Consider the following 24,563-nt stretch of genomic DNA (forward strand, 5'->3'; position numbering starts at 1 on the left):
CTCTGATGAGTCTGCTCATCGCTTTTCCACACACCTTCCCTGGACACTTGGCTGCTGACAAATAGACAGAGCAAACCTTCCTTCCAGAGAATGAAAGAAATAATAGGAAGCCCTGGGCATTTACTTACACCACTTTACTTACTTCTATTAAAACACTCTTCAATTTTCCCATCTTATTTTGGTCAATTCCAAAAGCCAGCAAACAGCTGCTCAAAGCATTTACAATGCAAAAAGTGATAGGTTAGTATGTGCTACCCTATTCATACTGCCCATGATTTGGGCAGCCAAGATCCATGCATTCTCATGTTAACCTGTCTGAGAGCCTGGTGAGGGGGTTCGGCTGTATCAAACACTGCACGTATTTCTTTTTGGAACAGTCTGACAGATTTGTTTCCAGCAGTACCCTACAATGAAAAGCAGTAACTTAACATAGGCTTTTTGAAAAATTGTCAGATTTTTTTTTCTGGTCCCATTCACATCACTGTAGATGCAAGCCAGCTGACAAAGCGTAAGAGATTTTCAGACACACAATTTTAAAAGCCCCTAACTTGCCTGAATGGAACTCCTCTATATTTCATACTTGCACATTAACCCTATCCTGATTTCACCAGACCTCTCTGTGGCTCATTTCTTCCTGACATCGCTCATTATGCCCTTCAGACACCCATAGCTTGTGAGCAAGCAAAAAAGAGAAGCCTGCAGACAATTTTACCTGTTAAAATGCTTACAGAAGACAACAGCTAGCCTTACAGAACAGAAACACTTGCACATGCTCTCTGCAACAGAAAGTCAAGATATTTTTTTTTCCTGTTGCTAATCAGGCAACCAAACTGCAAATGTGTGATCTATAAGACAAAAAGGAAAAACCACAAAGGCCACATCTTTTTGTGGAAAAAAAGATTATGTGAGCACAAAGTCATGCATTCTGAGGCAGGCAGAAATGCAGGAAAGGCTTTTGGACTAGTAGACACAGAAGCATATATAGTAATCAGCTACTGCTCTGCATTTTGGCAGGAAGATTCGGCTTTTGCCAAGCAATTGGCAAGAGTCCTTAGCTTTGCGTGAAGCAACAGTGTTTGCAGTCCTCTAGCACATCCAAGTCCTGCCATTGCCAGCAACATAAAAAACACCCTATGATTCCTAACAACACTGCTCCTTGGCTCAAGTATTATGGAAGAGTCATTAGATGTGTCTGATGTGCTGTAACAAGTGCTGGAAGCAGCACTAGAAGTAGTACACTAATGTCCTGCAGATTTGGGACCAACAAATTTGTTTTACTTTCTTGGATCTGGAAAATGATAATCTGCAGTAGAAGCAAGCAATACAGTCTGAGAAACCGACTACTTTAAACAAAGACTTCACAGCAACAAAGAACCTCTCAACTTCAGATATATACCAAACATAGGCTGTTTGTATGAGGTAAGCAGCAATAAATTAGCAATAAAAACATTCACTACCAGAAATAACAAGTTTACACTGCTTTTATGAAGCCAGGACTGTTTCCAAGCTACGAATTTCTATAGAAAAAGTGATCAGCTCATTCACCTTCAGTATGGATCAATTCTTTTGTAGAGACTTAAAATTGTCGCTTTGGTATATTGCTGCCACAACTATGAGAAGCAGCTTGAGTCACTGCTGGCCTCTTATGTTTATCCTAGGAGACCAGCATTTAAAGAAAAACTTCAGTCAGAGAATAGAATAGGATCACAGAATATCCCAAGTTGGAAGGGACCCACAGGGATCATCGAGTCCAACTCCTGGCTCCACACAGGACCACCCAAAAATCAGACCCCATATCTGAGAGCATTACCCAAACGCTTCTTGAACTCCAGCAGGCTCGGTGCCATGACCGCTGTCCTGTGGAGCCTGTCCCAGTGCCCGACCACCCTCTGGGTGCAGAACCTTTCCCTAACACCCAGCCTGACCCTCCCCTGTCCCAGCTCCATGCCCTTCCCTTGGGTCCAACACTTCGTATCCAGTTAAACTTACCACACACAGTCCAAATCAGAAGTGAAGCCAGATTTTAATTACAGTCTATCTTCTGCCAAAATGTGGTATGTGACTACCTAATTCTGAGCCTGTAGCAGCGACAACTCTCTGACTTGGGCAGGCAGAGTTCAGCTCCCACACCGCTGACTGACTGCAGCATACTCTGTGTCACTGTAAAGTGATTCAGCTGATGAACACTGCTATCAGAATGCCACTGTGCCAAGAGCAGTCTCTTAAATACAGTGCAGCAATGTAAGAAGCTTATCTTCAAGTATCACTTGTCACTGCTAATCCTCATCTCTTGCATCACAGAGTTTTGTCTCTGGAGACAGAAGATGAAATGCATGCTCATTTTGATTAAACACTGTACAGGAAAAGACACGACCACACCACTTATCCTTTACCCCTGCAAATACCAAAAACCCAAGAAATAGTCTGATTAATTTATTTGGGAATGTAAGATTAACAGTTAAGAAACCAGTGAGACAATTCAAATGCTCTGATACAAAAACAAACCAATAGAAACTAAAGCAAAAAAAAAAAGAAATCAAGGAGGTACCTGGAACATAAGCAGGAGCAAAGAGTCTCATGGATATTGCAGATAGATAGGAAAGCAAATCCTGGCTTTGGAGCGACTACTGCAGACAATTTCTCTTTAAACCCCTCACTTCATTGGGCAGCAAAGTTTACCAGAAGAGTGTCTCATGCCTTGCACACTACTAACCTTGTGATCAATCAAAAAAAAATCATGGCTCTTTGGAATTGTATAAATCCTAGAAATACAAGGCAGAGATCTCCTCTTACGAGCCTTCCTTACTCACTAAGTGAACACAATAGGCCAGTTTCAGGGAAACAATGGGGAAATAATGGGAAAGACAGGAGATCGATGAGAAAAAAGCTTTCTAAAATACCACATCTTTCTTTTCAAGTGAAAAGCAAAGCATTCCATTACCTTTACCTATACTACTTTTGCATAGGTCTTACAGATAATCTTCTTTCATATACTGTGCAAACTTTTCCCAAGCTCCATAATTTCTTTCCGACCTTAACATTAATACTGCAGTGTCCTTTATGTCCCAGATCTGCAAGACATACAACTGACAGAATTCATCACAAGTAAGTACAGTTTTACAGCGAGTTAAAGACTCTTGTACAAAGGCACAAGCTGCAAAGCCAAGACCAGAAGACAGCAGTGGCATCAGTGCTATACTTAAGTATTTAAGAAATCTGAGGATGCATTTCGTTTTCTTTTAAACATAGTATCTCACCTCATCCGACTGAGAGCTGCCACTGAAAGAAGTAGTCCTATGTTTCCTCCCACCTCTCAGCCACGTGTTACTACCTCTTCCGTTTGCACTGGATGGCTCTGTAGCTCTACAGTCACTTCAGCTCATGGACCCAACAGAAAACGTCTCATGCAGAGTTCGGAGGCAGAAGCAGTAGAAAAGGCCTGGAAGTTGTTTTCTGTTGAATGAAGGTTCTGGGCCCAGCTCACGCCACTGTCACGTGGAAAACCATGGCATCCCACAGACATGAGACAAGCACAGCCGTTCAGTTTGGCAGCAGGCTGCATGCAGATCTAAGGCATACTGCAAAACTACACTATTAAAAAGTTGTTTGTTCTTTGTATGAATCCAATAATTGTACTCAGCAGAGCTCTAAGACCAAAAACATTCATCTAATAATTGCCATCCTTGAGAAACAGGAGGTCAAAATATTTAAATAAGGAGGTGCTGAACAACTCTGGAAGAGCCTACCTTGAGCATTAACTACAGCACAGTAAGATTAGCCATACAGGAATTCAGCATGGTAGATAAGCTCACAAGCTGCAGATCCACTTTCTACCAAAGACCTCATTTTATAGATGTTTAAAAAGGAATCATGTTCCTTTTTGCTATAAACCTTGCACAGAAAATAATGGCATGGCAGCAACAGATTAAAAGAGGAGGTATAAACAAGAGGCCTTGTAATGATCCATTGCCATTTCAAGCTTCTCATGCACTCCTAAAGTTCAGGATAAGAGCAAATGAGCTGCAGATTCTTCCCTAAGAACTACATCGCATGTTCAGCTGTGGGATAACACGCACCAGCAAATGGAAAATAAACTCCTCCAGGTGCTCCAACCAGTGCATAGAGGGCAAAATAACCAGAAATGCCACAATATTTACATTTTAGGGGCTGAATCCTGAAGCATTTCTTCCACCTTCTACAGGCATATGCAAAAGCTGGAAATCAACTAGTGGCACAACCAGACACCAAAAACTGTTGGGAGCAAACAGCTTCAACTCATTAGATTTAAAAGTAATAAAGACAAAGATGCTTGAGCCATTAATAAAGAAAGTAGTCTTTGTAGTGGCAGGACCGACTCTCTAGCAGGAAGAACATTAATTCTTAGGAAGCATTATTTCTTAAGATAAAGACATCTCCCTCACTCCTTTTTTCTCCCACCCCCCTTCCCCTCCTCCTTTTCTTATTAAGCCGTTCTTATCTCAACCCGTAAATTCTTCCCTATTTCTTATCAATTCTCTCCCCCATCCCTCAGCAGGGAAGCGATCGAATGAATGGCTGTGCAGTGTTTAGCTGCCTGCTGGGCAGCTGCCACAACACCAGGGTACTCAGTACGGTCAACAGAGAAGCAAGGCAAATACAAGCAAGTTGTCACCGGATGCTTGACATATTGGAAAGCAGCAGAACACTCAAAAAGTCCTTTATGGAGATCCAGTGCTTCTTAACCCATTTATTCAAAATAAGATCGCTAACCCATCTCCAAGATGTCTTCTTCAAGCAACTGAAAAAGCAACCTACTACAATTTCAAGCCTGCAAGCCTAACTGCTGTGACTTGAATGGTACCTGAAGAGCAATTTGGAGTGAGACTTTCAGAAGACAGCAAGGGCTTCATGCACATACTCCCAACTAATCCAATTTTTCCAGACGTGACGTCACTTGGACTACGTACTCGTGCTGCAGCATAAGTCTCCATGGAGTTATCCTTTTGACTTCTTAGCAACTAAGTCCTTTTTACTCTGTACATCTTTGATGATGTGACCTCGTACTAAGGGAACAAACACATGTAATTTCACAGTGCAAGCACAGTATTAAATATTCTTAAAGTAGACAGGGTCCTTGTTAACTCTGCTCCAATAATAAGTTTCGTAAACTGTTTCCTTTTTGTTCCTTTGAGAAAACAGAGGCACAGTTTCCATTTACAGCCTAGTTCCTGTTTCCAAAATACCCCTTTAGCTTTTTTTTTTTTTTATGGTGGATATAAATGGCACCAAACTGTCAAATCACAGCTATTTTCTGTGCTACCTATACAAATAGGTCTGATTTCTGGCAAGCCATAAAACAATTATGGCTGAATTCCTGTAGCCCTTTGATATCCCAGCTTGCCTGCAGGGCTTCAAAGCCATCTTGGGGCAATACTAAAATCTAACTTCAAAAAGACAGGGCAGATAAAACATTTAAACTCATTGGCATTCTAACAGGAACACACCAAAATCTTAACAATAGGATAATTATATTTGAAAGGAAAGTTGCTTGAGTTCCCTTCTGCCCCAGCAAAGGAAATCCATGTATCACAATTTTTCTAAGCTTTGCATCACCTTGATCAGTTTAAAACTGCCAGTTGGATTTATAGAGAAAAGTTCTCTGCTTTACTGAAGTAGCATCCCTTGTTGAAATTTAATAGGACCTGAACTGTAAACCATCTGCTTGAGTATATAAATAACTAGTCAGAGTTGATTATTCCTTTAATCCAACTAAGAAAGCCATTACTAGTTTGTTACCTTGTATCAATATATTAAGCTGAATTAAAGCAAACATAGAGAACAGACAACATACTGCAACAGTTTACATCAACACTTTGTTACTGAAAGCAGAGATACAAACAGCTGGAAAAAGCCGGGGGAAAAGAAAGCATATTACACCTGCCTCTGAATCTACAAAACTTATTGCAAGATTGGAAGCCCATTTTCATATTTAAGCAGTCTTCTCACCCATTCTGGTGTGAACATAGCTGTCACATTTTTTCTCCACACACAATGAATAGGTAGAAAAGTTGCTGCATAAAGTTAACATCACCCTAACAAAACCCATAATTTTGTTTTCAATCCTGATTTCTAAAAACAGGCACAACGCTGGTGTTCCCTAGCAAGGGAAAGTCTTATTTCATAAAATCCTAGTGAAAGTCAAAACAAGACGAGAAACCTTTAACCCATGCCTTTTCCTGATTTTTGCTCCCAATACTTTCATAACACTTCTGAAGAAACACTTCTCATGATCATTTACAGTTTTACTTAATTTTTATTAAGTCCACTATTTCCAACTTAGTCAAGAAAAAGAGTTGCAAAAGCTTTTACTTATATACCTGGCCATGGCTGGAAGGCGTTTTGTACTTACTGTATTCCTAATTTGCAGTTAAACTGGTGGGCCCCACAACGGCTTGGTGAAATCCATTTCTTACAGAAACTGTTCAAAAAACAGTTATTTAAGATTAATACAAAGTAAAACATGCTGCACAAACTGTTTGAAAGAAAATAACCATACTGGGAAAGCAGGAGGAGAAGAAAGTAAGCCATATCTTCAGCGCCCCATCACACAGCAGTCTTAATTTGTTTCAGTGTTTTCCATACAAAGATACAGATGCCAGATCTGAAAATAATACTATTCAATAAAACAAAAGAGTAATGTGCCAGAAATTTTCAGCAGAGTTTAGATTAAGTTACGGATGCCTGAAGGCGAACACACTGATCTAATCACTGCATTAGGTTTCAAAACACTTATGGTTCAAGTCAAAAAAAAAAAAAAGGCTGTTAAGCTTCTAACGCTACAATACATATGAACATATTTATAGAGTACATGGTAGCTATATAGCTAAATCTTAATATTTACATACTAAAAGCATCATTAAGATGATGTACAAAACCCAGAGATGAGTTTAGATTTTGATCAAGAAGTAACTTATCTATGCTTCAGGATAGACCACAAAGGAGGAAACTAAAACCAAAACATAAAATTTTCAGTTGTCTAGATACAAACCAACAAATTTCCAGATCCAAGCTATTCAAAAACACACAAGACTGAAACCAAAACCTTTTAAACGTTCCACCTGAAATGAACAGAGAATTTGGACCGTATATTTAAAATGTCAATCAACAAGTACTTTATTAGTATTCCAACTCCTGTAAAGTTGTAGTTCAGCCATTAACATAGAAATATCCTAAGGAAACATCCCTACAGGCCAGTATTAGAAGACTAGTGTAACTAAGCTTCTTTTGTTACAAAACCTGCAATATCTGTAATAGTTGTTTAACTTTGCTTTTACAGTACTAAAAATTCGAGGAAGTAATCTAATGCAGATCTGCTTCATGGAAACCAGATTGTTTCTATTTAGTTTCCAGGCAAAGGAAAGGATAATGAAAACAAAAATCATTCCACAGTTTATTTGACAACCTCATTTTTGTCAAATATTAACTTTTATTCTCATGTACCTTCAGTGGAGACATTTAGTTTGTTTGGAAAGAATTCTGTAGGTGAAAATTAAACTTTCCAGCATGGGATGACTCAACATTTAACAAAAAAGCCTGAAGTAAATTCCAAAACTATTCACAACTACCATTTTAAGAACAGTGTTTAAGTGCAATATCCCACAGATACTTCCAGGTTTCCCAGAACAGGGGCATTTAAACACAGTAGGTGCAGCACATCCTCTCAACTTGGGCTGTCGGACAGGTACAGCATCCGCACAGAACTGCTGTTCCTTGCTGCCGCTGTTTGTCAGAAGCGTGCGTGTGCATGCATTTCTGATGCGTTTCTGAAATTCATCATCCCACTAAAACGGTTTGGTCACTGCTCCTACAAAGTTTGAGCTACCCAACTGCAATAACCAGATTCATGCGGAACGTCTCTGCAACAAGGACCTGCCCCGCATGGGTCCAGCTTCATGACGGATGCCTTAATGATGGATGGGGCAATTCTCATTGTTTCCACCCACCCAGCAGAAGAGTGGTGCTACAACAGCTTAGCAGTGCCTGCAGAAGCAAAGTGATCAGCTATAGCGTTGCTGAGCTACCTTGTTTGATTTAAGTTCAGGGGCTGGTCTTAGTGTATTTACACAAGGCTGCGAAAGGCACCCAAAGAACTCGGATGGAATCACTTCACAGTAATATACACGCAAATATCTTGCAGCATTTCTAACAGTTGGCTGTAGGTAGTTTCCCATAGTAAAAGGACATGCATTGTGGGGAAGACTTGCTCTAAAGAATAATAAAATCCAGTAACCTGATAAGAAAGGATGTTAGCTTAGTAAATAGAAATGCTGCTTGTAATAGTGCCACCTCCCCATACGCACATAATGGAGACAAACGAGGTTAATTCCACGAAACAAAATACATTTAGGTGTCCTTGTTGCCTTTTTTATTAAGCAAGGGACACACTAAGACCAGCCTTAAAAAGCAAAACAAAATAGTTGTTTATAGACTGAGAAGTCAAACTCCCTAGAGTATCTTGATTGAGTCTTCAGAAAATAAGGATATCCAATTGTATGGCTATATTGCTGCTTCTGTTAACTCAGCTGTAACAAGTTACCGAGCGTATTACACATTATGGGTAAAATCTTTTGCTGACAAGACATCACAGAAGTGCTCTGCAGAATCAGGATAATACCTGGGCTCAACTGCAAGGCTAAAGAAGAAAAGCCTCCTCAAATATACAGAAGTTGTAGTTTGTTTTGGAACATCTGATAGATACAAGTGGCAACCTTACAATGTTCACTCAGAAAACCACATACTTCAAAAGACACTTTAGAGGAAAGAGTAATATACAGGCAAAGAAATAGTAACTTGAGTGTCAAAAAGCAATTTTAATATGGGAATTGTATCAGATGTGAACAGAATTCTGCAGTTAAGAAAGGTGCTGGCTGAAAAGGGTCAGGTGTTGCATCTGACTATGAAGAATAAAATGGTGCTTATTGTTGTCTGCTTATTTCCCCAAGTTTACCCTCTCAGAGAGAAAATACTGCATTGTTGGACTAAAAGTATTACAAGAGCATGCTGTTTGTTTTAGAAATGAAAGATGTTCAGCTTTAAACATTTAGGGATATCTAAAGGAATACTTTGGAATTGTTCTAACAATGTAACTTCCACTAAGACCCTCTTAGAGAAACTGGTCTCAAATCTATGTTTCTATCCCATTCACATGGCTCCATACGCTTCAAAATATTTTGCAGTTTCGTATTTCGTTCCTTGCATTAATATTAAATCATTTTGAGGCACCAAGCATATCCAGAAATATATTGTGTCCCAAGTCAGGTAAGCAAAAAAAAAAAACACCACACCACAGAAAACCACAAAAAACATCAGGACATGTGCATCTCTATATTTAGAAAGCACATGGGATTTCAAATCCAATCCACTTCTCCCACTTTTCAGTAAAACTGAGTATCAGTGCTGTGATCACTTACAAACAGCCATTCTGTAGTTTCACCAAGTACTTCAGTAAAATACCCACCCAGAGCTTACAGTATGTAAGTCAAAATGTGCAAAGATTTTTTTTTTTTATCTTTGTCATTGTTAATTATTGGCCCCAGTATTGAATTTCAAGAGTAATTTGAATGCTATTTACCTGCTTAAAAGGAGAATAGTAACTAATCAAAATTCCTCAAGGAGACTTTTGCCCTCCTGAGTTACCACAAGCGTTTTTAGACCTGCCCTATTTCCCCTCACACGACGAAGAGCTCAATGACTGCTGGCTTCCAGCCCATGGTATCAAGTAGTTCTGTCTCAATTATATCTCAACATTATTCCTTTTTGGATTATTTGCCCTTTAAAGTTAGCATATGAAAAGTAAAACAACACCTCCCTGCAAATACACACAGGAAATCCTTGATTTTCCTTACAAATCCACAAATAGAGAACACTTTGTCTGCCAACCCTTGTTTCAAGTGATATGTGATGTTCATATTACTTCTGTCCAGAGTGGGCAAAATAATTTGCAACTGATGGAGTTGGGTGGAGTTTTTCCTCTATAAGCTTCAGAAAAGCAGCCGCAAATAGTAAGTTTAGACATACTACAAGCTGCTCAATACCCTAACAATCAGCAAAGTTTAATCCACCTCACATGTCTCAGTTCAGTTCTCCTTTTTCTTTTTAATGTGTAATAGTGTAGCTTGCGCTGTAACCTCCATTATCACAACCACCTGAAAAGACAAACACCTATCTTGGCGTTTACCTTCAAGAGCGCAGTTCCATACAACCAGCGCACATATCCTACTGTACCGACACACGTTTGTTTACACAAAGTTACATGCGGAATGCTGAGGCCATAAGCAGGCAATCCGCACGGACCAACCACTGGAACTAGGTCCTAGCCGTGCCTGAAAGCAGCAGCACGCAACCCACCACTGGTGTGATGCTGCAGCAGGCGAGGTGTCGAAGCGCAGCTCCTCCAGCAGCCCAGGAGGCAGGCCTGTGCTCCTCTGAGGGGACCACCTGCCCACCCAGGAGCCCTCAGCAAGACCCACAGCATGTCGTCCCCTCTGCTGGCAAGCATCAGAGGCAGGTCAGCATCCGTACCCTGTGCATGGGAGCACCATCGCAAGGCAGCTGGTGAAATAAGCTCTTCCCATGACCGGCTGCCTGGCAGCAGAGACTTGTCCACTAACACTTAAAAAAAAAAATGACAAAAAGCAAGCTGGAAAGAAGCTTTTTTTTTTTTCCTTTTTAAATAGGTACTATATAACAGGTTTTTACCTAGAAATATACATTTTTTTAAATTATTTTCTAAACTGCAGAATTAATTATTTTAGCTGTATCCTTTAATGGTAGGTACTGTAAGACATTTCATTTTAAAATAACTTCTCACACAAAGATTTAAGTACAAATATTTTAAATACCTCTCTGTTCCTCCTCCCTTTTATGTATGAGAAAGCACAGCAAAAAGCCGACAGAAATGAAAAAAACATTTTCCATTAGAAGCCAAGTGGTTTGCAACAGGATGAGGAAGCATAATTTTCAGGCAAATGTACAGAAGTGCTAGAATTTGATTGTCACTTTGTTCTCATGTGCCCATCAATCACTGCCAAAATGATTCCACATGAGCTAAACTCCACTGTTTCAAACATACAGGTGACCAGCATAGGAATCTCACAAAAATGAATGCAGTCAAACTGCAGCAGCTTACAGACCAGATTAAGCCTTTGTAAGTTAGCCTGTTTAGCTGTCACAAGCATTACCAATAGGCTCTGCCAGGTTGCAACTATCAAGTTTTCAGTCTTCTCCACAGGTTCCAACACAAAGGACAGAACAACACTCCAGCGTTTCGTTCCAAAACCTAAGTTAAAAACAAACAAAAAAAACAAACCCCTCCAATCTCATTGCATGTCAGTGTGAGAAGAACAGCCTTCATAACTTGAACAATATCAACAGAAGTAACTTGAACTAAATTAACAAAATCTTACAGATTATACCTGGAGTTCCTATCACCTACTCTATAATAGTAAACAGACACATAGGAAAATCTTTAAGACACCTATTTTTTTCTAAGGATAAAAACTGTATAGCAATAAACAAAGTAACAACAAACTGAGCTGTTTTCATTTTCTCACAATTTTTATAAACATAACTGTCTACTGATTTAAAAATGCTGAGATCTTCCCCCTCATCTTACAAAAGAAGGAACAGCGCTAATCTCATGCACAACAACCTGGCTCTCCACTTCTTTCAAATGAGTATTGCCCTACAGCTACCCAATTCCTTGTATATGAAGACCCTGAAACTGTACTTCATTTCCTACCTTTTAACATCTGGAAGACTTAGTTACAGAATTAATACTGTAGCTTTAAGAAAACCAAACCATAACTTCTTACAACTAAATATACCATGAATAACATTTCATTGTTAATAAAGTTAACTTGACATGAGATAAAGGCTGTATGCCTTTAGCAGCAACCTAGGCTCATTTTTAAGGATTGTGAAATGAGAATCTGAATTGACAAATCAGCATTGTCCCTTGTAGAAACATGCTATATGGGAATACAGAAAAAAAGAATCTAGCGGGAACTAGACATCCCATGGAGGAGAACGATAATAAATGCAAAACACACAGTTATCCACAATTAAAAACATGCAAGTAATCTTCTGAAGTGTAACTTAGTGATGCTGGATGATGTAGCAGCCTTGTTACTCATGTGTCCTGTTACACTGAGGTACTGCAGACCATACAGTCACTGAGTACCTTTAGCAGGGGTAAGAACCCCTTGTCACACTTTCATCTTAAACATCATTTAAATTGAATGCAATGCATTTCATCCCAGGCAGCAAATCAATTCTGATAAAGATTAATAAATATATGCAGTAGGTTTTAAACTAGTATTACTTAAATGATGGAAAATATACGGAACAGAGCTGTATACTCATAAAACAGATGTATGCTGCCCAAGTCCTTATTATACTGTTTACTTCTAAATAAAGTATCATCTTTGAACTTGATTATGTTTAGAGACATACCAGACAAGTGAAATTTCTTAGAAAAATCTTTAGAAAAAGGTTTTCCTCTACCAGTAGCATCTTATCATCAAAGCTGCCAGCATTTACTGACAGCACTCATATAATGATGAAACTTGATAGCTTCAGTATATCCAACCTCTTCTCAGTCTCTGAGAAAGAGCAGTGAGAAATACCCTTGTGATTTACACTGGGCTGAATTAGAAACTGCATTTGAAAACACCTATGTATTCTCACAGCTCTTCAGCTGCTTATTAAAGGACTAGCAACATTAAATCTCTAGAGTTCTTGTTAAACAAACAAAACTGCCCACTAGACATCCAAAGTTCTATCTGGCTGCAGCTGAAATTCACTGATAAGCAAATCCACAGCCAGTAACAACATATTCACAACTTAAATCAGCAATGCCTGCCCTAAAGTTGCAGTATTGAACCTGATATTCTTAAACACTGTATCTCTACGACCGATAGAAAAAGAAATTCATACATAGCCTGACCCTCCAGGTGTGATAGATTAGGTGAAAAATAAAATGAGGGGGAAAAAAACTCAAGTTAATTGTAGCTCTCTTCTTTCTAAGTTCTTAGAAGTGTAGCTAAACACCCTACTAAAATATCCAACAGAAAACTGTTTTCTGACAGTCAAAAGTAGACTACCGACAGTCAGTAGTCTGACCATCTACTTAAGGGAAAACTGAAGTTGTACACTAAATAAGATGCCTGTTGGCCTCTATCCTCACACCTCTCTATTTACTAAAATTGATAGAAAGCTAAGCCTCTCATCGATCTTAAATGTGGCAGGGAGTGGCTACTATCTTTTCATACTTAGTATTAAAAAAAAAAAGAATGAAGATAATCACCAAAACAATAAAAAATTGAGAAACATGAGAGAGGTAATACGGACCGGCCATTTTCTCCAAATTTTTACAAGACAAAATGCAAGCTACTAAAAGCAGCTTTTGCATTATGGTCAACAAATTAATAGTAGGTCTACAAAAGGAGGGAAAGATCAAGGATCCTCTTTGCATTTCTTCCATACATCGTAATATAGTGAAATATATTGAAAAGAAAGTTTAAAAACAAAACCACTATATAGTCGGGGAAAATGGATTAGTGTTTCCTAATTAAAGCCATTGATTTCCTTAGCCAGCATATTTTCAATAAATACTTTTAGGGAGCTTCATGAAGCATTTTTACAGCCTTAAGATGGAGCACTAGAGACTGTTTATAACACATCATTGGACATACTTTCACAAGAGGAATAAGCTGTCACTAAAATAAAAATTGTCTCACTGTAACCATTCTTTTTAAGTTGCAAAACAACATATCTCCATGGAGTAGCTTCATTACATCTTGACAATGTACAACCTGTCCGTTACAAGTTTAGTGACTGATACAGCCAACACTGTACAACAAATCCAAATGCTTAGGAGCAGAATTTGACTCCCACTTTTGATTTTCCAGGCAGTATATACAGAAAAGAAAGCCATGAATCTTTTCCCCTTATTGCACATTGAAAAGAAGTCTCCCCTTCATAAAAAAATCCGCATACTAAATTAGGGTTTATCTACAGATACCTTTTCTCAAGAAGTCCTTACAAGCACACTGAAGGATGCTCTTTAAGAAGTTTCCACTCTACAGCTGCACTCCAGTACACTGAGATCAGAGGCAGAAGTATGTGCCACTACATACCACGAGATGCCAGAGATGATGTCTACTTGCAGGTTTGCAGGGCAGCCACTTCCATGAGGAAGAGCGCATCCACGCTACTGTCTTTCCACACCGTGCTTCCCCTTCCAAAAGATTCACATCTCACCACCCACCCCACCAAGTACTGTGGTCTCTGGAACAAAGTCACCTCAAAAAAATTAACAAACAACAATAAAACGCAGAAAGACTGCTTCTTTCAGAGTTTCTTCCTCCTCGCTGTAACTCCTAGAAAATGACAGATTCAGGAGAGGAGATTTCCTAACTCTTCTAAGGAGATTATTCAGAAAAATTGCCTGGTTGAACTACGGGAACAAAACTGGAAAAGCTATCATGGGAGAAGGGAAAGACTGTTTTTATTGGAAAGCAATCATTGGCACTTTGTATGGTTGCTAAATCTATTATGAAATGTTATGGTCCACCAAAGTTTCATTCTGCACTAACGGACAACCCTTAGAAAAAAGAAACGGTACTGGAAACGTGGATTTTCTAAATAACATTACAGTTTGGTCCAGCAGTGTAACAGGCAGCTCCACTTGCATCACTTAGTTCAAGAAGTTTTAGTGATGTACAACACGATATGATAACGTGAGGCAGTAACCTTTGTTCCCCTCAAGTCCGTAGAGAAAAGCAACACCTTCCCTTCTGCTTTTCAAGTTACAACTTTCCGGTGTCCAAACATGCACTTTCATATTAAGTTATTTGCACAGAAATATTACCTAACCCCTTCTTAGTAAGAAAAATCGAATTTGTCAAAATGCACCGCTAATTAACAGAAACTTAACCACTGAGGCCACATCAGTTCCAACGCAGTCTCTGACAAGCACTTAAAATGAGCCGCTGGGAGATATTATGGGATGTGTTCCCTTACTCAACCAAAACACTGTGAGGCAAATAGCAAGCTAGGCTGTTGCTGCAGAGCACCAGCAATCATTAGATAAGAAGAGGAATAAAGTTTTTCTAAACTTCTTAACATCTTAAGAAATAACAAGATACATTGTCAGAGAAGAGCAACAGCTCCTCTTTTGGAGGCAGCTCCCTAGTTACGCAGTGGACCAAAACGAACCATAACCCAGTGACAAATACTGTCCCCGCGGGTGTGCTTTCATGCTGTACTTCTGTACACAGCACAACTTCCTTCACACGACTGAAAAAAGGTAAGCAACATGTGATTTGAAATAAAGCTAGAAACCTCGTAATTCTCCATGCTTTCTGTTAACCAATTTACTTAAGCATCATGAAACAGGCAAAACTTAAAAACTAAGCGTTTTTTGGGGGGTTTTTGTTTGTTTGTTTGTTTGTTTTTGGTGACTGCACGATTTTAGAGAGCTTTTGCCTTGCAAAACTCTGCTCCAGAACAGGGCCTGGGTACGATATACTTTCTTTAATCTGACAAGCAGTCCTGTAGTCCCCCCAGTGAAGCTACTCATGTAAGTCAGATGGCAGAAGCAGGCCATTAGATGTGACAAAGTGCAGGGAACCATGGAGAATGACTGTATGCTCCTTCATGCAAGGACAAACTGGAGCACTCGCTCATCATAAGGCAAACAACAGAAAACAAAACTGCTGCCAAGCTCAAGTTTTTAAGGTGAGACAGTGAAGGAGGCTCATTCATTAAGTCACTGTAGATCATGCACACTCTGTTCCCCACCAGTCACCATCACCTTCCCATCTTGACTGGGCACACAAGTCAGCCTGTTCTGCCCTGCAGAAACTGAATGCTGTTCCCAGCTACATTCCCACCTTAAAACTAATGCAACTTCAGCATATAGGACCCTGCATGCCCTGCCGCAGCTATTAGTAGAACAAACACACGGACACACCTTTGTTTGCAAACGTACCACCAACCTCCACTATTTCCAAAATCCCTGGTACAGCCAGAAGAGATAAGCAAAACCAGAGCTGTAGCCAAACTGACATTCACCCAGCTATTCTCATAAACAAGCAAAGCAAGCGCACGGAAAAGCTGTTTCAGAAAATAATTCATCTCCCCTCCCTTGATGTTTGGATGACTATGCCAGTAATAAAAAGTGAGCTGGTAGCATAAATGCTAGGAGCTAATAAAGCCCGTGATAGCCTATTCATTTATTACTCTCAAATTGATCCAAGGGTTTTGCAAACAGACTTAATGAATTAGAACTTCTCCTCGCAAGCACACACGTCAGAGCAGCCATTCACAGCACGAATCCGGAGATACACAGATCACTCACAGAGAAGCTAAGTGCTACAGCCAGTCGCTATCCTGACACTTAGCTTTGATTAACACTGTACACCTACTTCTGCTCATTAAACGCAAGGCTCAGGAGTAGTTTGAGAACTTATCAAGTAACTCCAAGTGGCCAGTTATCTTGTAACAAAGCAATAAAGCATGTCACAACTTCAGGGACAGCCACCGAGAACCAGCACACGAACACCAACCAGTGAGTTCAGCTACCAGCAAGCCTGCTACTCCCATAGAACAGGCGACACTTCCACCACCACTACAGCGAGGGCCATCTGAGGTCAAATCAAACCAGCAGCCCCGACTTACAGAGCTCAGAAAACCCAGAATATTTCTGGCAAAGATGTTAACCATATTTGTAAGTTAGAAAAACACGCAAAATGTTCCCATTCACAAGGGGCACGTCACCACCGTTCCGCTAAACGCGTCTGAACACAAGAGAGCGTGCTAGATAACTCAAACACAGCAGCACAAAGCTCATCTCTTCCACTGTGATTTCGAGGGCCTGAAGTCCCTTGCGCTGCCCCCCACTCCCCTCTGCTGCAGTTTTAGGAGGGGGAGCAAAGCCTAGAAGGGAACAGAGAATCTCATCTTACGGCAACCGCTCCCACTGAGCAGCGCGTATTCTCCTACGATCCGAGTCATGTGCAATCACAAAATGACAAGTCCCCTCCCGGGCTATATAAGCTGGCATCTTTCCCAGCAGCTGCCACATCGTGAAAAAGACGCACAGAAATAAAACTCCAAAACAAACACTTTAAAACAATGGCTTAAATGGCTGCATAACTAGGTTCAGCAGCTGTAGACACAAAGCACTCGCTGGAGCAAACCATGCCATCTTTCACTTGCCAAAGTCCTAATATATTCTTATTAGCGAGATCCACATTGCCCCTAGCAATCACCCCTAGGTCTGGGCTGCAAAGTCACATTCCCCAGGGCCAGGCAGAAACAAGTAGATAAATAAATACAGCGTCGGTGATAAAAGCAGAGTGCTGTAATGTAACCCGCTATGCAGAGACGGAGCTTCAAAGAATTAAACGTACTTTCTCTCCCTGATTTCAATGTATCATCCCATTCACTACGTACGGACAATGCTATCGCGCCTATTTTGGCTACGCAGAGCTCTGTTTTTCTTCCAAACTATTTAGATTGACCTGAAGTCACATTTTTCTGCACAAGAAACAGGGAAATAGGAAAGAAAGGAAGACCCCACGGTGCATCTGGACAACTTAATTCACAGGGAATATCACAGTATTGCATTATAAGCCACTAAAAACAATTTGTGCAATACCATCCTGCTTTTACATAGATTTTGAAACGTATTCAGCTTTACAATGACAAAAGGGAAATAACAGCTTATGCTCTAGCAGAAGATCTCAGCAGCTGAAGCACTGCTGTTCTTACAGCGCACTGGCTGAGGCAAGCAAAATGCTCTTGAAGAACCACAACAACTGATGTAAAAATACACCAAGAGTCAAAGCTTGCTGTCTTTGAACCGAGTGAAAAATTAGGTTAAAAATTAAGTCAAAACATGGTTCTACCTCGCCACAGAACAGCTTTCCCATCCCAACACTAGGAAACGTGCTATCTTTGCCTCCTGAACGCCCGATTTCTGCCCCGCGCCGCTCTGGGCAGGAAGGACCCGTTCCTTGGATCTGCGGGAGCTCAAGGTGCCGTGAGGACCGCAGACGCGTGGAAAGACACCCGCGGTGCCCACGCAGGGAGAGGAACCTGCTCACAAAGGAGGCACCCATCCACCTCCTTTTGTCTGCACCGCTACCTCAGCGCAGCACCCCGGACACCGCCGGGGGGACCCGAGACAAAAGGGCCACGGGCACCCCTGGTCTTTGGTGGGGGGTCTGCGGCCGGGCCCCGCCGGCACCCCCGTCGCTGGGCGAGGAGCCCCCGCTTTTGTTCCTTACCTCTCTTGGGGCGGGGGAAGCTCTCGTGCAGGTGGAAGACGACCTTCTCCACGAAGTGCTGTATGTTGCTGTGCTCGGGCCCTCGGACGAACACCATCCAGTCGTGGGTGAAGCCCTCCACCGTGGGCTTCTTCCTCACCTGGGCTCGGTGCCCCAGCTCCAGCTTCACCTGGACGGCGCACTGCGGGCGGTCAGCGCCGGGGCGGCGGGCGAGGAGCACCCGCGGGAAAAGAATAAAATAAATAAATCAACGAGAAAGGGTAATAAGTGCATTATAAAAACACACAGGAAACACGCCGGGACCACGCCGCCGCCGCCAGGGGCGAGGGCGCTGCGTGCCCCCTGCCACCGGCGGCGGGGAGCCGGGGGGGGGGGGGGGGGGAAGGCGAAAACCCCGAGGTGAGGAGCGGGAGCGGAGAGGAGCGGGGGCCGGGCGGTACTCACCGAGCCGGCCATGCCGGGGCGCCGGCCCCGCCGGGCGCTCGCTCCTGCCCCCGCCGCCGCCCCGCGGCGTCAGCTCATGGGGACGGGGAGCGGCGGGGGCGGCCGCGGGCGGCGGTGGGCATCGTCTGCCTGCCTGCCTGCCTGCCGCCCCGCCCCGCTCCGCTGCCGGTCTCCGTCCCCTCCTCCCCGCCCTCCTCCCTCTCCTCCTCCCGCTGCTGCCGCCCGCTCCGCTCCGCTCCGCGCCCGCCCCGCTCCGCTCCGCTCCCAGCGCTGCCCCCGGCCCCGCCGGCTGGCTGCACGCATGCGCGCCGCGCCGCGCCGCCCGGCCGGCCGCCGCCGCCGCCGCCACACCGACATAACGGCGTGCCGAGCGGGGCGGGCGCCGCGGCGCGGCGGGCAGCCAATGGCGAGCGGCGGCCCGGCCGCGAGCCGCCCCCCCGCGGCCACGCCCCCTCCCGTGGCTCTTAAAGGCACTGGGCGGGGGGGGAGGTGGCGCCCGGGGGGTTTTTTCGCCCTTCACGCCGGCCCAATTAGCTTAACGAGCGCGGGGCGTTGCTTGAAAGTAACAAGCGTTACCTAGAAAGATCGGAAAGTTTATCGCTGAGCAGAGACGAGACTCGCTTTGTCTCCTGCTGTAACTTTATAAGTTATAAGCTCAGAGCAGGTGCTGACCGCTGGCACCACAGGGCAGCGCCCGCCTCTGCTCCCTCAGCCGCCCACCGGGCGGTAACGGCGTGCTGACCGGCCTGGTGCCGGAGCCCAGGTCGCACGGCGTCGTGGTTTAACCCGGCCGGCAGCTCAGCGCCACACAGCCGTTCGCTCGGCGTCGGGGGAGGGAATTAGAAAGAAATGAAAGCCTGCGGGTTGGGATAGGGACAGTTTATTAGGACAGAAAACGAAGGAAAATACTAATCGTGATGATAATAGTACTACTGATAATAATTATGTGTACAAACAAGTGATGCGCAATGCAATTGCTCACCACCCGCTGACCGATGCCCACCCTGTCCCCGAGAAGGTGGTCCCCCCACCCCAGGCAGCCCCCCCCATATAATTGTCCAGCATGACGCCAGATGGTATGGAATACCCCTTTGGCCAGTTTGGGCCAGCTGTCCTGGGTCTGTCCCCTCCCAGCTCCTGCTGCACCCCCAGCCTGCCTGCTGGCAGGACAGAGCGAGAAGCTGAAAAGTCCTTGGCTTAGTGTAAGCACTGCTCTGCAACAACTAAAACATCAGCACATCATCAACACTCTTTTCATCCTAAATCCCAAACACAGCACCATACCCATACCCATAAAGGACATTCCTCTGGCCAGCCTGGGCCAGCTGTCCTGGCCGTGTCCCCCCCAGCTCCTGGAGCACCCCCAGGCTCCTCACTGGCAGGGCAGCACGAGGGGCTGAAAAGACCTTGGCTCTGTGTGAGCACTGCTCTGCAGCAACTAAAACATCCATGTGTTATCAGCATTGTTCTCATTCAAAATCCAAAACAGCATTGTGTGAACCTCTGGGAAGAAAATTAACTCCCAGCCAAAACCATGACATACAGTCAAGGGGTACAGAACCTTTACAGCCCCCGCTTCATGAAGGCATAAGCCGGTTATTTCAAGGCTGAATGCCTGAAACTAGCTTGATGCCAATACGGATAAGGGTTGAGCACACATTGCTTTTCTGCCTGATATTAAAGCCCATTAACTGAAAAGATGCACCCTACCGCAGTTCACTGAGCAGCGGCTGCCTCTGAAGAAATCAGGGGAGTGGCAGCATCACCTTCCTGGAGCACCTACCCAGTTGCCACACCCCTGGAGCCATCAGCAGCCAGGTATGACTCAACAGAGCTCTGAGGACACCCCGAGACACATTGGGAAACAGGCTGCCATCCAAAACTTTGAACGCTGCTGGTAATGCTGATGCTTTATGAACTGCCCGGAGTCCTGTTAGTAGAGCTAAACAGCACTGTGACCATGTCCCAAACCAGGGCTTGCCAGAGTTATTTCTACCTTCATTTAATGATACTTGACATCAGTTATGATGAGGACTTCTCAGAATGTCATCCTTAATTTAAAATCCTGCACCCAGCACTTGCAATTGCTGAACTAGAATCATAGAAACACTGAATATACCAAGTTGCAATGGACCCACAAGGATCATCAAGCCCAACTCCTGGCTTCCCACCAGACTACCCAAAAAATCCGATCCTGTGTCTGAGAGAATTGTCCAAACGCTTCCTGAACTCCAACAGGCTCAGTGCCATGATCACCTTCCTGGGGAGCCTGTCCCAGTGCCCGACCCCCCTCTGGGTGCAGAACCTTTCCCTAACCCCCAGCCTGACCCTCCCCTGTCCCAGCTCCATGCCGTTCCCTCGGGTCCTGTCGCTGTCCCCAGAAAGCAGAGCTCAGCGCCTGCCCCTCCGCTCCCCTCGTGAGGGAGCTGCAGGCCGCCATGAGGCCTCCCCTCAGCCTGCTCTGCTCTGGGCTGAGCAAACCAAGGGGCCTCAGCTGCTCCTCATACGTCTTGCCCTCCAGACCTTTCACCATCTTTGTTGCCCCCTTTTAGTTTTTTTACCCTCTCTAATAGTTTTATGTCCTTCTTGTACTGTGGTGCCCAAAACTAAACACAGTACCTGAGGTGAGGCCACACCAGTGCTGAGTAGAGCATGAACTTACTCCAACAACAAACATGGAGCACCAATGACTTTCGAGCAGTAACAGGGCATGATATTTAAGTCATGACAATACTACACCATTCCTCTCTCTTCCACTCCAACGCCTATATTCTCACTTTGTGTAACACGTTAACCTCTCTGCCGTTCTGTGCAGAGAATTCACGGGGAAGACAGGGAAGATGCAGTTTTCTGCTGTCAAAGTGGGGCTTCCACTCCCTTGCCAGTGTGGCAGATAGAGTAAGTTTTATGACAATCATGATGCATATTTCTGCTTTCTTATTTCTGCCTTTAAAAATTACACAAATGCAGTTGAATTAGTAGTAAGTAAACCATAATTTATTTTATAAAGATGATACAGTTTTTAAATGTAGTCACCTAAAATTAAGTGTTTCATATGAATGTAGTTTCATTCCTGTAGGTATTTCATCACAGAAGCATCATAGAATGGTTTGGTTGGAAGGGACCTTAAAGATCATCCAGTTCCAACCCCCCTGCCATGGGCAGGGACACCTCCCACTAGACCAGGTTGCTCAAAGCCCCATCCAGCCCGGCCTTGAACCCTTCAGGGTGGGGGAATCAACAAACTCTCTGGGCAACATGTTCAAGTGCCTCACCATCCTCTGAGTAAAGAATTTCCTCCTAGATTAGAGAATCTAAATCTCCCCTCTCAACATTGAACATATTCATGTTCATGCTCAACACGTTGAATGTGTTGAACTGTCAGTAGTAAAGTAGAAAGTGGAAGAATACTCAGTGATACAGATTTGTTACTGAAACAGATCTACAGATTAATTTCCATACTCACTGATTGTAGTATCATCCCTAAGAATTTTATTTTTTTTCTTTTTCCCTGTGTACCCTCAGCTTTAACACTTGAGGACTACAGAATGTTGCCTTAAAATATTCAGGTACAGACATAATTTTATTACGGAAATGTATGCTGGAGACACTGCAGTTCAAAATCCCACTATATATCAACTTCTGTCTTCGATACATCTTGCCAGCTACAAAATAAATCCTTTTACATTCTCTCTCCACATTCCTGGGCAACTCTTCAAAGATCTTGACTGCCTGTTTGTTTTTGACTTCCTTATATACATAATGGTTTGACATCATGAAGAATATATTTGCTTCTTATGCTGCAGCAGAAGTTGTGTCTTCTTTGTGTAATAAATTATGTTCTGTTGTGGGGTACCTACTGCAGTTTAATCCAACAGGCAGCTAAGTACCATTTGCTCACCCCCTCATCTGCCAGTGAGATGGAGAAAAATAGAAGAACAAAAACAAAAATAAAAACAAAAAAAACAGCTTGTGAGTTGAAAGACAGTTTAATATGACAGAAGAGAAAAAGAAAATAATAATAATAATAATAATAATAATAGTAAAATAATTTTTACTTTTTTGTTTATTTGTTTGTTACAAAGCACACGTTGCTCACCACACACCAACCAATGCCCAGCCTGTCCCTGAGCAACGTGTCCTCCCCCTTCCCCAGCCAGCCACCCCCGTTTATTGTTCAGCATGACATTATATGGTACGGAATATCCCTTTGGTCCATCTGGGCCAGCTGTCCTGGCTGGGTCCCCTCCCAGCTCCCGGTGCATCCCCAGCCTCCTCACTGGCAGGTCAGCACAAGGAGCTGAAAAGGCCTTGGCTCTGTGTGAGTGCTGTTCTGCAACAACCTAAACATTGGTGTGTTATCAGCATTATTCTCATCTGAAATCCAAAACACAGCACCATACCAGCTACTAGGAAGAAAATTAACTCTGTTCCAGCTGAAACTGGGACAGAAAATTAGCCCTGTCCCACGTGAAACCAGGACAGAAAATTAACTCTATCCCAGCCAAAACCAGGACAATACCGTATAAAAATAAAACACTTTTTTTTAATGCAGTTTTCATGGTAAAAAATAATATGGACAATCTCTGTGTGTGAGTCATCATAGTTTTGTCAAGTAGGACCAAGGCAGACGATGAAACAAATCAAACACAAAAAGAAAACTATCACTTCAGTTGGAATATTTCTACTTCTTGTCCACCTCCTTCTTGTTCTTTTTCTTCTGCCAAGATTTGAATCATTCTTCCCAAGTTTGTTTTGGAAACCTTTATTAGTCAATATAAGCTTTGGGCCTGCTCAGATTGGTGATTCCCTTTGTATAACAGCACAAATGATCTACAGCTATAGATTTGAGGAAAAGTCACAGTGGGCCTGATCCTGAATGCATATTCACTTGCCAGGATCCACGGTAGAAATGGAAGTACCATTTCCCATTCTAAAGGTCTGCAAAGCTGATTACTGTCTTACAAGTTAAAAGCCATGATAACACATATTTTAGAAAAAATATACCTGTACACAGAAATTTATTTGCTCTGGTTTTCTCAGAAGGCTCAAAAGATACAATTCGATTTCTTTCTTTCCTCACAGTATAATAATTCTAAGACAGGAGCAACTCCTTTAGACCTGGCAGCATCAGGTCTACATACTGCAAAAGAGAACAAATAAGACATATGAAAGAACTGTCGTCTGTCTCCACAAAGTCTGTGACTCTGTGCTCCTACTAGATTTTACGCTGAAGTAAAGAAACCAAAGTGCCTTTTGGATCTCCGCAGATTTTTCTTGAAAACTATAAAACTATATATAACCACTTCAATGGCAGTCTTGTCTTGTTACTTTATGACATCTTTGGCATTTTTGTTTTAACAGAATTAGAGTATAGATTAGTAAAGCTTCAAAAAAACTTCATGTCACTTCAAAAGAGAGTGAGAGACATTTTCATGACAGTGTAGGCAAACAGAATACCTATTAGGCTTTTACCAGGAGTTCCAATACAGGTGGTGAAATCAGAACCTGTTTAACGAGAGAGAAGGTGTCAAATTTCAAATTTGAATCTGAGTCTGCAGGCATTTCTGAGTAATCATTAGTGAAACGACTGCCCTCAGTTAAATAGTTAAAAAAAATATAAGAGTGAATAAAGCTCTTATTTACAATGAAGATACACTGAAGAGTATCCACTACACTATATAACCGGGGTTGCTGGATTTTTAACTTTCACCAATAGAAGATAAAGGGAAGAAGAAAAAAAAAAAAAACAAAACCTTCCACTGAAGCGAGATGTTTTTTCTT

General features: G+C 42.7%; 1 protein-coding gene across 6 annotated transcripts in view; it reads right to left on the reverse strand.

Moving 5' to 3' along the window:
• Positions 1–18,979, reverse strand: part of MLLT3 (MLLT3 super elongation complex subunit) — a 140,112-nt gene extending 121,133 nt beyond the window's left edge. For 4 of the 6 annotated variants that reach the window (XM_080574498.1, XM_080574497.1, XM_080574495.1 and 1 more), the window contains exons 1-2: positions 18,780–18,978; positions 18,336–18,516 (exon numbers count right to left, since the gene is read on the reverse strand). In XM_080574498.1, the coding sequence (XP_080430624.1) occupies positions 18,336–18,516; positions 18,780–18,791 (193 nt within the window). In that variant the 5' untranslated portion in view covers positions 18,792–18,978. Of the gene's footprint in view, positions 1–18,335; positions 18,517–18,779 lie in introns of all 6 variants that reach the window. The other 2 variants (XM_080574499.1, XM_080574496.1) reach the window with 2 other exon arrangements.
• Between the last annotated feature and the right edge of the window lie 5,584 nt (positions 18,980–24,563).

The sequence above is a fragment of the Anser brachyrhynchus genome, assembly GCF_964034855.1.
Source record: "Anser brachyrhynchus genome assembly, chromosome: Z".
In the NCBI taxonomy this organism is placed as follows: domain Eukaryota; kingdom Metazoa; phylum Chordata; class Aves; order Anseriformes; family Anatidae; genus Anser; species Anser brachyrhynchus.